This window comes from Polyodon spathula, chromosome 11, assembly GCF_017654505.1.
Source record: "Polyodon spathula isolate WHYD16114869_AA chromosome 11, ASM1765450v1, whole genome shotgun sequence".
NCBI lineage: Eukaryota > Metazoa > Chordata > Actinopteri > Acipenseriformes > Polyodontidae > Polyodon > Polyodon spathula.
Window position 1 is genome coordinate 2,881,990 of NC_054544.1, and position 15,017 is coordinate 2,897,006.

General features: G+C 39.5%; 1 protein-coding gene across 2 annotated transcripts; it reads left to right on the forward strand.

Moving 5' to 3' along the window:
• The first annotated feature begins 3,924 nt into the window (after positions 1–3,924).
• On the forward strand, positions 3,925–14,767 carry myl1 (myosin, light chain 1, alkali; skeletal, fast). Of its 2 annotated transcripts, none has more exons than XM_041264469.1 (7): positions 3,925–4,189; positions 8,540–8,567; positions 11,987–12,130; positions 12,440–12,613; positions 13,584–13,661; positions 13,913–13,956; positions 14,407–14,767. In XM_041264469.1, the coding sequence occupies exons 1-6, from the start codon at positions 4,055–4,057 to the stop codon at positions 13,939–13,941; spliced, it is 588 nt and encodes a 195-aa protein (XP_041120403.1). In that variant the 5' UTR covers positions 3,925–4,054; the 3' UTR covers positions 13,942–13,956; positions 14,407–14,767. The 2 variants fall into 2 exon arrangements, with proteins under 2 accessions (XP_041120403.1, XP_041120404.1); XM_041264470.1 differs by lacking the exons at positions 3,925–4,189; positions 8,540–8,567 and adding exons at positions 7,502–7,601; positions 8,249–8,273.
• The last annotated feature ends 250 nt before the right edge of the window (positions 14,768–15,017 follow it).

A 15,017-nucleotide genomic window follows, 5' to 3' on the forward strand; every position in this document is an offset into this window, starting at 1 on the left:
CATCCTCATTTCCATGACATGGAGGGTCAGCATTCCGATCCATACAGGGCGATAGGGCGGACAACGGTCTTGTAAACTTACAGTATTGCTTTCTCTTGCTACGCCATATTGGTACATAGAGGGTTGGTATCGTTGCTATGTGTATATATATATATATATATATATATATCTATATATATATATATATATATTAAATTCGCGAGAGAGAGACTTTTAAGATTAAACAATTTTGTACTAATCTGACCGACTTTCATAAACAACTTTCCGGTGTAAAAGAAGGAAAGAAAGAAGTCTCTGCTTGTGATGTGTTTTTTCACAACCCCAGTGGTCCCGTCCCCCAGTTTGAGAAGCCCTGGCCGAGATGAGTGATGATCAGGTTTGTCACACTACCATACCAGACTTGATGTGCACTGGTATACAAGAGTGTTGAACCAATTTACAAGTTGTCCACGTGTTTCTATGAACACTGCAGCACATAACAGGCAATTCCCATTCATGACTCCCCCTTACAGTATTGAGTGCCCTGTATCCTGCTCATAACTTTGAAGGGGTTACCAAAAACAGACAAATGTAGAATGGTTTGTCTGCCAGTTAAAACTGCAGCCTAATTAAGCCGTTCCACAAAAAACATGCAATTTTACTCAGCAGTTTATAGTCCTTTTGGTTTTTATACAGTATGTAATTCCCTTAGCTCTGTTCATTTTGGTTGTATCCTATAGTATAAAACATTACCATAGCATATTGTAATAAAACATACTGAAAGCTTAAGTAAACATTGTAAAGATATATATATATATATATATATATATATATATATATATATATATATATATATATATATATATATATATACTATAATTACGTGCAAAAAAACTTGATTAATTGCTTACGCCAGTCATCAACAAAGGGCATGAACATACTGTACACTCTGCAGGGAAAACCCTCAACTCCATGTCTTATTTTTTACCAACCCTCTATGTACCAATATGGTGAAGGAAGCGAAAGCAATACTGTACGCCAGCTGAAGAGAGCTGGGGGCTTTCACTTGCATTGACTTCCCCAGTGAACCAAGCGCCCCATCAAGAGGTTAATTATAGGAGCCTTTCTGAGGAATGTCTTCCGTGTCCCATGTCGCTGGCCCTAGCTGGGAGCTCTGACAGATTTAGAAGAATGAAGACGGAGGGATGGGAGCCAGAAAATGCAAAGTCAGCCAGCCCAAGGGCTGTAAGTGGCATCGGCAGCTGTCACTTCTTCCTTGAAGCTTTCTTACCGTTGGGAATAGAAGACGCTGTTAAATTCTTCGACTGCTTCTTCAAAGCAAGCAGTCTATACAGTGCCCATCTCTAGCTTTTAAAAACACATTAGGATACATTGATATCGATTTATTTTGTATGCGTACGCCAGAAACTAGCAACATCACACAACTGAAATTTAAATTAGGGTCTCAAGAGTGTTTTATTGCTGTAAAACATGAAATGCTTGCTGGCAAGAAATATTCAATACGGTACCGGTAATTTTGCTTTGATTAAAATTCCGCAAAAGATAGCCTACATGCCCCAAAATTAGCATAATTACTCGATTCAGTTTTATTATCCAGTATATATGTATATACTATGTATACATGAGCAAAATTAAGTTACCGCAGATATTTCCTATATTAGTTGATCGTGATTAATTATTTTTCAATGCGATTATTCCCATTACAAAACTGTAGTGCACATTAAGATAAACCTCGTCCATTGTACCCTGTTCTCTGTCAAAGGCTTGTTGAAGAATTAGAAGTTTGAAACTCATGACCGTTTCCGCATGGTTGTTATCTTGTATTTAACACCAGTTAGGAAAGCTGTAATTGATTTATTTTTAATGTCTAAAATCACGGTTAGGAATAGTTCTTGGATGATAAAAGAACAACGTGTTGTGTCGTGTAACAGGAATAGTAGTATAATCCACGTTTATATTTTATGTGGGTCATAAAAATAAATATTCATTGCGTCGTTCTGCACTGTTTTTACTTAGTTTGCGGGGTTTGTTTCAAAATATTTACAAACACTTTGTTCACTTGTTAACTTGACATCCACATTTTCGCAAGAAAGAAAAAAAGAATACATCTTTCTCATTTTTTATTTTTTTGGCAGATTTGTTTTGCATTGTAGTAGATGATGTAGATTAGAACAGTAATGTCCCTATTTATATTAGAATATATTAAAGTCCAAGCACCCCCAGGGATCACAGTGCGCTTTCCTAATGATCAGGTCATTGAGGTGCTATAGGGTCTAATTTACAGGCTGCAGGAGAGACACTGCTAACAGTAATTGCTTGTTAATGTGCTGTGAACATGCAAGGCTTTTCAAGTGATTCTCCAGAAGGGACTGGAATCAAATATCATGCAGTTTGTCTGTGCGCGGTCTTTAGGGACTTCAGAGTTTAACATTTAACTAGGAGCCTCTTGGATACTATATAGCTTGGAAAGACGGATAGGAGATTCTCAGGGGATCAGAACCAGAAGTAATATCGAAATATGTTGCGTCTCAAAGCAGGCGCTGGTGTGCATCAGAACATCGCCATTCTCCCGTTTCACATCAGAGTATGTGTGTTCTCCATCATTATCTAATTACGATTCGTCTAAGATCGTCATTTACCAATGTCACTAACAAAAAAGTTCGTTATGAATCCCTATCCAATCCACGAATGCTTTACCAAAATACACCGATAAAACTATAATACGTATCGGTTCCTGCATTCTGAATTGTCAGCCTTCGGGTTCGTGTCCATGTTTTACTTCCTGAAGTAAAGAAGAGTGCATGTGATCCCTGCGCAGTCTTATAAAACCTCGCATCAGACTTTACAGAACACAACGCATACGAGTCTCTCGAAATCATCGTGCATTTATAGGTACAAAAACCCACGACTCTGCGGGCTATATGAACAGGGTGCTACTGAACACTCTTTATAAACAACTTCACATAGAGGCATATACATTGTTTTGTTTCCGGAGAGGGGAAAAATAAAATGATAAAGGAAGAAAAAAAGAAAAACGAGTCTTAACATATTTCCCTAATCACGTAGCCTTTTCTTCAAGAGTTTTTATTTTTAGTTTTTATTTGTGTGCAGATTTTATAAGTTTTATGTAAATTTTTATGTAAAGTTTTATTTATTTAAATCAAGAAAAACAAAGCTTGCATCTGCTCCGACTGTTACAGCAATATAGCCAGCAGTGATGAATATGAGCGGCGACGTGAGGGTCTTTAAATAACTGAGTTGGGTAATAGCTTGATTATGATCATACCGGCACAAAGTTTTATATATATATTAGTAGTATTTGATTAGGTATAGAAGGGTAGTAGTTTAGCTGTTAGACTAGCTATCTTAATCTATTATAAACCCGGAATGGCTGTAGCAGTTGCGTATCTTTCTGAAGGATGGCTACATGACAAGGGCATTTAACCTTATATGACGAATTTATTTTTAAACTCATTCCTGCTTCATCGACACTTTCTTGAGACAAAGAACTAGTGTGTACGAGTGATCAAGACAAGAAGCGTGTGTGGAAAGGCTTTCATTGGTCACGCCCCTTTTTTATTACCTTGCCACTCCCCCCTGTCAACGGGTAGTGTCAAACTGCCGAGTGAAATTTATTCTCTGTGACTTTGGAAAAACATAGATTCCCATCTTCAACAAAAATAAACTTCTAGGAAAGGTTTAACACAGAACCCTTGTGTCATTAAGAGCAGTCACCCGCAGAATGACCCTTTGAATTTCACTTAAACATCCGAAACCGTATTTCCCCAGCTGTCTTAGATTGTCTTCCCTATATTCCATTTATAGACCGAACGCAAAAAATGACGTCCACCCTTTTCTGTAAACTACCCAATCCAACTGCCCGTGGCAGGCTGGCAGCGAGCACTAAGTGAAATATATATACACCCATGACCGGTAACACATTGACTTCTCTCTAAGACACTTGGGCTGTAGAGCACCCTTGAATTCCGGTCTTCTTGACTTCCACCACCAGGAATCTTGCTTTTCGTACTCTCAGTCCTAACTAATATCTAAAATGGCACCCAAGAAGGACGTCAAGAAGGCCGAGCCCGCCAAGCCAGCACCGGCACCGGCAGCGGCACCGGCAGCGGCCCCGGCAGCGGCCCCGGCACCCGCAAAGCCCGCGGCTATCGATCTGTCCAGCGTTAAGGTAACGGCCGCTGGAGACCCAGTGTGGTCCCCAGACAGAGGCACCTATGAACCTGTATGCCTGCATGGACTGACGAGCAACACTTCAATTCTATCTTAATCATCTATCTAGCTAGAAACACATACACTTTTTTTTGTTAAAAAAAAAAAAAAAAAAAAAAAAAAAAAAAAAAAACATTTAGTTGCTTTTAATCTCTAATCTACCGTTTTTTTGTTGAATAGGATAAAGAATGAAATATCGTTTATAATGAGTGTTATACTTACATTAAGAAAACGTGCATTCAGATGTTTACCACAACAAAAGTGTATTAAATATTGTTTTTAATGTTGAAACAACGGACATTTTATTCAGATTTACAAAACCTTGGAAGCATGTACTGCATTTGTCACGATAGCCCTGAGGGTCTGGACCCCGTTCTTTTCTTCTGTTTCCGTGTTGACTGACAGGATATCGTTTTTGAAAGTTGCTGTTTGAGGCGCGTTCTTGGCGATGTATATCTCAGTTGTTTTAATGTAAAACTCGTAAGAACACGTTTCAGTGGATCTTAAAGTAAATACATTTAAACCGTGCAAACGAGTTTCTACTGCCAGATAGGAAACCACAGATCATGTATGTAAAGCCGTTTGTCAATTAGCTTCTTATGCATCTATTTATCTGTGGCAGGTCAAGTTTTTCCTTTAATCTTGAAATACGTATGCATGTACTTTGTTGCATTTTGCCCATAAGACAAAATCATTCTTAGCTCATTTTTTATTTGATTTGTTTGGGAATATACTTACTTTTTGTTTTGTTTGTTTTACCAAAATAAACAGGTGATGCATCTTAAGCGTAAGCTACACAACATTAGGGTGTGCTTAAAATCCGCTGTATTTGTTTTTGAAGGGATAGGACTGGCTATATCTTACTGTGCAAACCCTATATATCGATCTCGGTCTGTACTTATAGATATTTAACACAGACAGGATACATACCAATAACACGACTCAAAGACGTTTGCAAAATCGATTTGTGTAGACTGAGATGCAATAACAGTAAGCAGCGTGTTTGAACCTGCAGTAAACGGCGCTTGTTGTCAGTTCAGTACCAAGGTCAGTTCTGAAGGAAGGCTGCTTCAAGAGTTAACCCTCAAATTGAATGAAGCGGTGGGTCTCGCTCCGCCCACCGCACTCCGTGATTGGACGGAGGGTGATTTCTGGAGAGGACCTGGGTAGTGAAGAGCACCGAATATGGGTAAGGCGAGATGTAGTCAGCTGCTTATGGAGGCTGAATATTACAATGCAGGACTATTCGACGCGGTTAGAGAGGCGAGTTAAAAAACCTGACCTGGTTTAAAGAGTCGGTAAACTCTGGAGCCATCTGACAACCCTGCAATTCGATGGCTTTTTCTTGCTGTTGTTTATTACTTTTAAGAATATATATATATATATATATATATATATATATATATATATATATATATATATATATATATATATATATATATATATATATATATATATACACACTATGTAAGGGTCGAAAGAAAATTACAGCCAAATTAAAAAATCTGCTGGTGACCACGTATTAAGCCCTAATTTAAGAGGTCTTCTTTGAGCCGTAACAACTGGGTGGGGTTGACCCACACGCATGAACGACTTCATATGATTCGGCTCCGCTTCGACGAAAGCGATATCTTTACTTTGTGTCTCTACAAATATACACAATATATTAATGACCGCCCACTGACTGAAGGGTGACTGACATGGACGGACACTGTACTGACCCCCCCCCCCCCCCCCCCCCCCCCCCCCCCGAAAAAAGAGTCAGTCTTTAGAAATCAGTTTGTTTCATTGATACCGTGCAAAAATATGAGACGGTTTAAAGAAAGTCTAATCTTTGTTTAGATTAGCCGGTCTAACATTGTCAGTAGGCACAGTCCGTGTCTAGTTTTTGTAAACGAGAGACTGTATGTATATATGTAGATGTACACACGATGTGCTACATAATAATTATTATTATTATTATTGTTGTTGTTGTTGTTGTTGTTGTTGTTGTTGTTGTTGTTGTTGTAATAATAATAATAATAATAATAATAATAATAATAATAATAATAATAATAATAATAATAAGTGTTTTTCAGCTTTCTATTCGATTTGTTTGTGATATTAGTGAAACATTTGCATTGCAGTTTTACAATGCTTCTACGATGCTTGTGTTGCAGTGGTGTCCTGTTCTGTGTGGACTGTTTACGATGCCCTGTTTCATTCACCTTTTCCAGTTTACCACCAGAGACTCGGGACTGCACGCGTTGTTTCCTGTGGATTGTAAATTGATAGGAATGCACCAACAGATTTTAAATCAAAGAAATCACGATTAGAAAAGGGTTTACTGACATGGTTACAGTGAGGTTCTAAAAAAGTATTTCTACACTGCGACCTCTGCGGGGGGAAACAGGAATGTCTCCTAATAGGAAAAGCGCTTCAGTTTAGTGCAGGTTCCTGCAGACACTCTGCAAAGGGAGCAGCTGGACTAATGGACGTTCAGTAGGATTGAAATCGCCTTGCTAGTTTAATTTGTGAGTACAGTAGTTTATAATTTTTAAACACAGCATATTTTAACACAGAGATTTCGAGACTGCGCAGTCAGTGGTTGATCGATGGTGCCGCAGAGTACGAGTGAAAGTATCAGAACTGTCGGTCTTTCTTTTGATACCGACAGCGAGAGACTGTTCTATAGTGGACATTCCAGTAGGGGTCGCTGTGCTCTAGACGTTCATTTACCTTAAAAGGACAATCATAATATGAGCTCCGAAGCATCGTGTTTAACGTTTTGATCCCAGAATAAAAAGTTTTTAAAATGAGAAAGAACGTGTTTCAGGTTTTAGGTTAAACTCCACTATATCCATACATATGATTTGGTTCCTTCAAATAATAAATACAGTCAACTAAAACAGCATTCACAGAGCCTATATCCCATAACCGCCTTTGCGCATTTGTTGTGAATTTGGAATTAATAAATAAATACAAAATAAAAAACGCAAAATTAAAAAATACCAAGAGAATCCCGTCACTCACAGCCCCCGCCACCCAAACCACCCATCCCAAAGTAAAACCGCAACCATAAGCTGCTAAGAAATAAAGTTCTCAGAAAATCTGCTGACCAAGTCCTTTAGGCCTCTCCTTGTGGCCTTTCTGCCTTTCCCAAAATAGCCCCCTCCTCGCCTGGTCTTAAAGGGCCTGGCTAGGAATGGCAGCTCCCTTTCTCTGTGCCCTAAGAAAGCTAACCCAGCCCCCTGTGACACCTGAGCCCCCCTGTGACACCACGGCATGGATAAATAAGAAGGAGAGCTTTCCTGGAGAAGGACCACTCCACTCCTGAATTCACTTCACAGGCCTCTTCTGCAGCCACAAGCTCGCCAGACTTTACAGCCATGGTGTGTGGGGACTTCAAGCTACTTACTAACTGCTAGATAATACCTATCTATCTATCTATCTATCTATCTATCTATCTATCTATCTATCTATCTATCTATCTATCTATCTATCTATTATATCTTTACCTCTCTCAATCTCTCTATCTATCTTTCTATTGCTGTCTTCTTATTTCTAAACATCATGCTAGAAAGGGAATTCATTCTTCAGGAGATGTAATCCTGCCTCTGAAGTCTTTTAAGTCTGTCTTGGACTTTCTTGCACTTTTCCATACTCTGGCCTATTCTGGCTAAAATATTGTATCTATGAATAGGTATCTATGAATGGATATCTGTGAATGGGTATCTATGAATGAGTATTACAACTGCAGCTTCATGCTGAAAACCTTCAACTTCTATATCCTACACTTTTCTAAATAGCTTTGGTAGGTTTTTTTTTTACACTAAGAATTGCAAATTATAAACTGTGTTGAAAGTAAATACGTGCTCTTGAATAGCTTTAATTCACTTTAAAAAATAAATACAAAGAAAGCAACTATTTTTAAAATAACGATTGTAGGACTAAACAAATATTGAAAGCAATGCTAACTATCTGAAGACCCTGTTGGTGCAATCCTATCATTGTTCTTGTTTTCTCTTTTCCGTTGCAGTCCTTCTCTGCTGATGAAATCACTGGTAAGTGAACCAGGGCTTCCACAGGGTTCAGAGTGAAGGCATGTCTCAGCTTTGCATGCTCCTCAGGATTGATACTGAATCGATGCAAGAGAAACTGAGACATCACTTCACTCTGCCCTTTCACCTGGCTGCTTCTTTCTGTGGAGCCTGGCAAGTTTCACACAAAACCAGTCTTACTTGCCAGGATCTGGTTCAGGGTTGCCAGGTGTCTTTGATTGTGACATAGACATTTAAGTTCTCTGTTTGGTTGATTTTACCCTTTACAGATCGACTTCTCAGCAGATCAGCAGGAAGGTGAGTTTATCTTAATCTTTACCAATGTAGCAAGCTGTAGCTGCTCCAAACCCATATTCATCCATGTTACAAAACGTAATGTAGAACGATGTACAAGAAAAACATGAAATGTATGGCAGGGATGCAACAATAAAATCTCCATGTTTTGCTGTATTTGCACGGATTAAAATGCAATATATACAGTGCATGAAAACTACAGACTCGAGCAAACAAAACAGCACTCCTGTAAGCTAAATGTGTGTTTAAGGAAACAAAGTCATTTACACAGGAAATGTACGTGAATGCTAATTACTACCAAACGTTAAATGACTGTAAGCAGTTTAAATGCTGGTGATTAAGGAAACTTGCTAGTAATACTTGGAGTATTCATGCAACGTGCTCATTGTTTTTAATCAGTGGAGATTAAATAAAAGCAGGAGCTATCTGCTGTGATATTCTGCAGAGTATTTGAGCAACATGCTCATTGTTTGTATCAGTGGGGATTAAGTAAACTCAGGAGCTATCTGCTGTGATATTCTGCAGAGTATTTGAGCAACATGCTCATTGTTTGTATCAGTGGGGATTAAGTAAACTCAGGAGCTATCTGCTGTGATATTCTGCAGAGTATTTGTGCAACATGCTCATTGTTTGTATCAGTGGGGATTAAGTAAACTCAGGAGCTATCTGCTGTGATATTCTGCAGAGTATTTGAGCAACATGCTCATTGTTTGTATCAGTGGGGATTAAGTAAACTCAGGAGCTATCTGCTGTGATATTCTGCAGAGTATTTGAGCAACATGCTCATTGTTTGTATCAGTGGGGATTAAGTAAACTCTGGAGCTATCTGCTGTGATATTCTGCAGAGTATTCGTGCAACATGCTCATTTTTTATGAAGAGACTGCTTCTATCTTTTTTATTTAGAATACCGTGATTGGAGAAAGTTCAGTCCATTAGGGCAATGGGGATCAGTGGGATTTGACAGGCACTTGAATGCCACAGCTGGTTTGCATAAGCAATTTAAAGCATTGGCTAGAATCTTGTTTGTAGTAAAAATGGCCTTGTATGGGCAAACAGCTAGACCTGCCTGCCCCCAGCTATCAGACACAATCACAAACTTTCATCTCTGGACAGGCTATCTCACAAGTGAGCCTAGGGATAGTGTGGTGCAGTGAAGCAAGGTGTTTCTAACTCAAACTTAACAGGATACAAAAAAAACTTCAGGAATGTATTTCATCTGCACGCATCGGGAGCTTTTTCTTTCCAGTTTTCCTTAAGGCATCTGTTTCTAAAAGTTTGCAGTAATTCTGTTATATTTTACATTTCGATTATTCAGCAGTGTGCTGACGGTATTATTATGTCACAGCACATTGTATAGAATTATATTGTTCATTTATTATTATTATTATTATTATTATTATTATTATTATTATTATTATTATTATTATTATTAAAGTTTATAATGTCTACTGTACCCTGACTGTTGGAGTTGGGCTATATTCATGCAGGTATACAAGTTTAAAGGTTGCATTACCAAGTCTGTTGCATGCATTGGGTCACTTGTGCATGCATGTTGCACAGAGGCAGCTCAATATAGGATGACAGCCAGTTTAGGTGCAAGGGTTTCAGTTACCATAAAGTCAGCATTCCTCTTGCAGGGAGTCAGGTGGAACATGTCTGTAGCTTTATATGGAATGGGCTGGGCTAAAGGGAGCCTGTTGACAGCTTGTAGTCACTGCTTTGTATGGCCCTTGGAAGAGAATATTTAGAAACAGGTGACATGTCTACGAATTAGGCCCATTAATCTTTCAGCAGCTCACTTTCAATTTCCAACAAAGAGATAAGTGTCTCCTGCCCAATTTGTTTTAAAGTGACAGCTGCACTAAATAAGTAGGCACTGCAGGAAATGGAAAGTGTGCACAGTTGCCCTGTGCAATGGAATTAGTTGGGTGACAGTTTACTTGCATTGGACCACCCTGGTTCTGCACCCAGCCACCCACTGTTTCAGATCCTATAGCTCCCTATATCAAGAGGGCAATCTCCAGAGCCTTCTTGAAATGACCACCAGGTAGAGCTCAAGGACAAGTCCAAACGGGTATCCATAAAGTATTGAGTAGCTGAGTGGCCCTGAACATCAACGCTTTTCCGACCGTCGGGGAGCTCTTTTGTGGCGGGATTTTAACTTTCCGACTGTTTTTGTTCCTGTTACTGTGTGTTCCGAACAAAAATCTAAAATGGCCAGAAACGATGGGAACAGTCGCAAAACCTCAATTCCGACAGCATGAGGAATGTTATGCAAATGAAGTGGGTACCTACTTAACATAACCGTTATAAAGAGGTTCTGCTTGTCTAAAACAGGCTCTGATGTGGCTGCAGTGACACAGGCTCTGATGTGGCTGCAGTGACACAGGCTCTGATGTGGCTGCAGTGACACAGGCTCTGATGTGGCTGCAGTGACACAGGCTGTGATGTGGCTGCAGTGACACAGGCTGTGATGTGGCTGCAGTGACACAGGCTGTGATGTGGCTGCAGTGACACAGGCTGTGATGTGGCTGCAGTGACACAGGCTCTGATGTGGCTGCAGTGACACAGGCTGTGATGTGGCTGCAGTGACACAGGCTCTGATGTGGCTGCAGTGACACAGGCTCTGATGTGGCTGCAGTGACACAGGCTCTGATGTGGCTGCAGTGACTGACTGCTAGGCGATGGAGACCAGCCTGCTGCTAGAGATTGCTGCGACTTTAGAGAAGGGGATAAACGAACACGTAAATAAATAAATATAGAAAGAAAGAAAGAATTGTCTAGATTTATTTATTTCTACATTTATTTATTTATATATGTATTTATGCATTATTTATTTATTTATTTATTTTGGCATAAAATATCCTGTTTAAACTATAATTTAATACAGTATATGTTTAATAAATTAAGCTACATTAAAATAGGAGCTCTCTAACTTTATTATTTTTTCTCTTTGTCCTGGTGTCGGCTACTTCTTTCTCCGTACTATCACCTGAAACACTCGCCTGCTTTGTTTTTCTCCACCTTTACTACCTTTCAATCCCAACTATCCACTGATCAAATCCTGAAATAACATTAATAGATAGGTTTCTCGTTTAAATACTGAATGATTATTCTGCCACCTCTGCACCCATTCCACCTGTCAGAAAACAGCAGAAAGGTGTTCAGTTTGTTGTGGAAACAACGTTCGGAATAAGAGTTGGGTTAGAAAAGACGGAGACAGCGAGTTTCGGACACATATATAATGTGTGTGAGTTTTTAATACTGGAGACTATACAAAGTATCAGCAGCAGTGATTTATTATGCCCATACAACGTACAGGAAAGTTAAGCGGTTTACAATGTCTTACAAAGGCTCCTGAGGACTCAAGCCACCTCCCACGTGTTTCAGTTGTGTAACCCTTCCTTTTTCCACCATCCAGACTTCAAGGAGGCTTTCCTCCTGTTCGACAGGACCGGTGAAAGCAAAATCACTTACGGGCAGGTGGCGGATGTGATGCGTGCTCTAGGGCAGAACCCCACCAACAAGGAAGTGAATAAGATCCTGGGGAACCCCAGCGCGGACGGTATGCACGTGACTCCTGTTCACTGTTACCATAGCATTAGCAGTGGGACTGACTTAACAAGCTTGGTAACAAAATAGTTCTACCTAAGGACACAAGTCAAATACACAATAAGCCATCGACTGTATAATGTGTTGTAGAATTTGTACTTAAACCTTTGTATTTAACTGTGTAAAGCATAACATACATTTAAAGTTTCAACTGAGCTTTGAAAATAATGATAATGAAAAAGTGAGTACTGAGTATCTGACTGGTTACTTGGCCATGTCTATTGCTGTGTTATACTCATCTACTTTCTCTCCTTCTCTGTAGACATGAGCAACAAGAAAATTGAGTTTGACCAGTTCCTGCCCATGCTGCAGACTGTGGCCAACAGCACTGACAAGGGTGGCTATGAGGACTTCGTTGAGGGACTGCGTGTCTTTGACAAGGAGGGCAACGGCACTGTGATGGGCGCTGAGCTGCGCATTGTCCTCTGCACACTGGGTAAGAGGGAGCGGCTTGGGGCTAAAGGGGCAAGACAGACACTTAGAGCAGGAAATCTCAAACATGGAAGTGACTTGGGTCAGCTATGAGCACACCATTTTCAAACTAATCCACATTTGAAACATACACACGTGTAGATTTGTGTTTCTCATAGCTGGACTCGTGCAGTTTATTATGATTTGTGTTTCTGATAGCTGGACTCATGCAGTTCATTATGATTTGTGTTTCTCATAGCTGGACTCTTGCAGTTCATTATGATTTGTGTTTCTCATGGCTGGACTCATGCAGTTCATTATGATTTGTGTTTCTCATAGCTGGACTCGTGCAGTTCATTATTATTTGTGTTGCTCATAGCTGGACTCGTGCAGTTCATTATGATTTGTGTTTCTCATAGCTGGACTCGTGCAGTTCATTATGATTTGTGTTTCTCATAGCTGGACTTGTGCAGTTCATTATTATTTGTGTTTCTCATAGCTGGACTCTTGCAGTTCATTATGATTTGTGTTTCTCATAGCTGGACTCGTGCAGTTCATTATGATTTGTGTTTCTCATAGCTGGACTCGTGCAGTTCATTATGATTTGTGTTTCTCATAGCTGGACTCAGTTCATTATGATTTGTGTTTCTCATAGCTGGACTTGTGCAGTTCATTATGATTTGCGTTTCTCATAGCTGGACTCTTGCAGTTCATTATGATTTGTGTTTCTCATAGCTGGACTCATACAGTTCATTATGATTTTGGGCAAATCAGTTAAAAGTGGACATAACAACAACTGTAATAACAAATTAAGTTAATTGTTCATTGTAATAATGTTGGTTTTAGACAATGGCAATTTCTTCATTAGGATCACTAAATGGGTTTTTGTCTAAAAGAATAAAGGAGAATGCTAACAGCAGAGTGGCTGATTTGTATTAATATAAAGGTGCACCATGCAGCACTGTGTAACACGGGGCTCTCTTCAATCCCACCAGGTGAGAAGATGACAGAGAGTGAAGTTGACACTCTTATGCAGGGACAGGAAGATGAGAACGGCTGCATCAACTACGAGGGTAAGCAGCCCACGCAGCCTCTGAAACTGACAGCTGTCATAATGCCTCTCAGCTTCACAGCTGCAATCCACCTGCTAATTGTGAACCTGTTTGAAGAGTTCCATTTCGTGTCTGTCTCAGAAGCGATGCTATAAAGATGAATGTTCCTGACACTTCACCCTTTTTTTGTTATGCTGTGCTTTTAGACTCTGCACTTCACCCTTTCTTTTGCTAATATATCCCCTTCCCTTCTTTCTCTATCTCCTTCACAGCTTTCGTCAAGCACATCATGTCTGTGTAAGAAGGATATGAAGTGGTAGGTCTTTCTTTCTTCTTCTCCAGAAGCTTTAATTTACTCTTAATCTTAATTCTTACTTCCCTTGTTCAAAGTGATTCCTATATGGGTTAGAACAATACTCTCCTTGGTGGCTTGAGGGAGTGTCTGATTGGAACAGGTATTGCTAGCTCCAATAGTGTAGGTCACTCATATTAAATAACTGGACCCCCACCTCCCAGTGCTGAGAGCTAACCACCACGTGATGCTAACTCCATTATTATCTATTTCATATTCTACATTATTTCACCTGTCCTGGTGCAGACTTCACTGTTTTACCGTCCGGTATTAGTGAATGTGGTTCTTCCTGACTTCCGTTCTCAATGCTTTGAATTCATGAAAGTACTGCAGGTTCTCAGAAGAGGAGACAAACAAATATCAAGAAAAAAAGTATTTTGGAAGTGATTGCTGGTTTGTTGTTGTGTTTTTCAGATTTGGTGCGAATGCTGAAGACCCGCTGGTGGCAGGACATCCGCTTCACCACACCTGTTCCTTTTTCGACCAACAAAAAAACAGAAAGGACTGTGCGACATGCTTCTAATTTGTTGTTTTATTTTATTTCATTTTTTTGTTTTGTACCCCTTACCCAACAAAGGCCTTCTCCTTTCCAAACAGTGCCACATTCACTGAGGCAAAAAAGTCACGGGGGATTTTCATTCCCATGCTCTTTGCCTGCAAGCAATGCTCTGGCATTGAGGTCAGCCTGTGAATGCACTGCTTCCACTGTCCTCTGATTCTTAATTTATTTTCTCTGTAATGTAATTTCACAAAATAAACTTTGAAAAAAAAAGGATTTACTTTGGTTGATTGTAGTTTCTTTTTCAATTAGTTTTATTTGAATGATTTCTTGGGAAGTTAGAAAACCTGCTAGAAGTGATCCAGTTTTCTTTGTATCACTATAGTTTGTATGAGCTGTAAATGGGTTCACAGTAAGTTCGACTGTTTAATCATTCTCGTTTAAACTATATATTTTACAAATACACTAAGCGAAGCAGATTTCAAGGTTGGATTGAAAGTATAGAATAATAAGTACAGTATGAATC

What these genes read in the sequence shown, in the direction of transcription:
- myl1 (XM_041264469.1), top strand. Translation starts at nt 4,055, where the DNA reads ATGGCACCCAAGAAGGACGTCAAGAAGGCCGAGCCCGCCAAGCCAGCA. An exon ending in TCGATCTGTCCAGCGTTAAG is followed by an intron (nt 4,190 to 8,539) that starts GTAACGGCCGCT and finishes TACCCTTTACAG; the next exon opens with ATCGACTTCTCAGCAGATCA. An exon ending in CATTGTCCTCTGCACACTGG is followed by an intron (nt 12,614 to 13,583) that starts GTAAGAGGGAGC and finishes CAATCCCACCAG; the next exon opens with GTGAGAAGATGACAGAGAGT.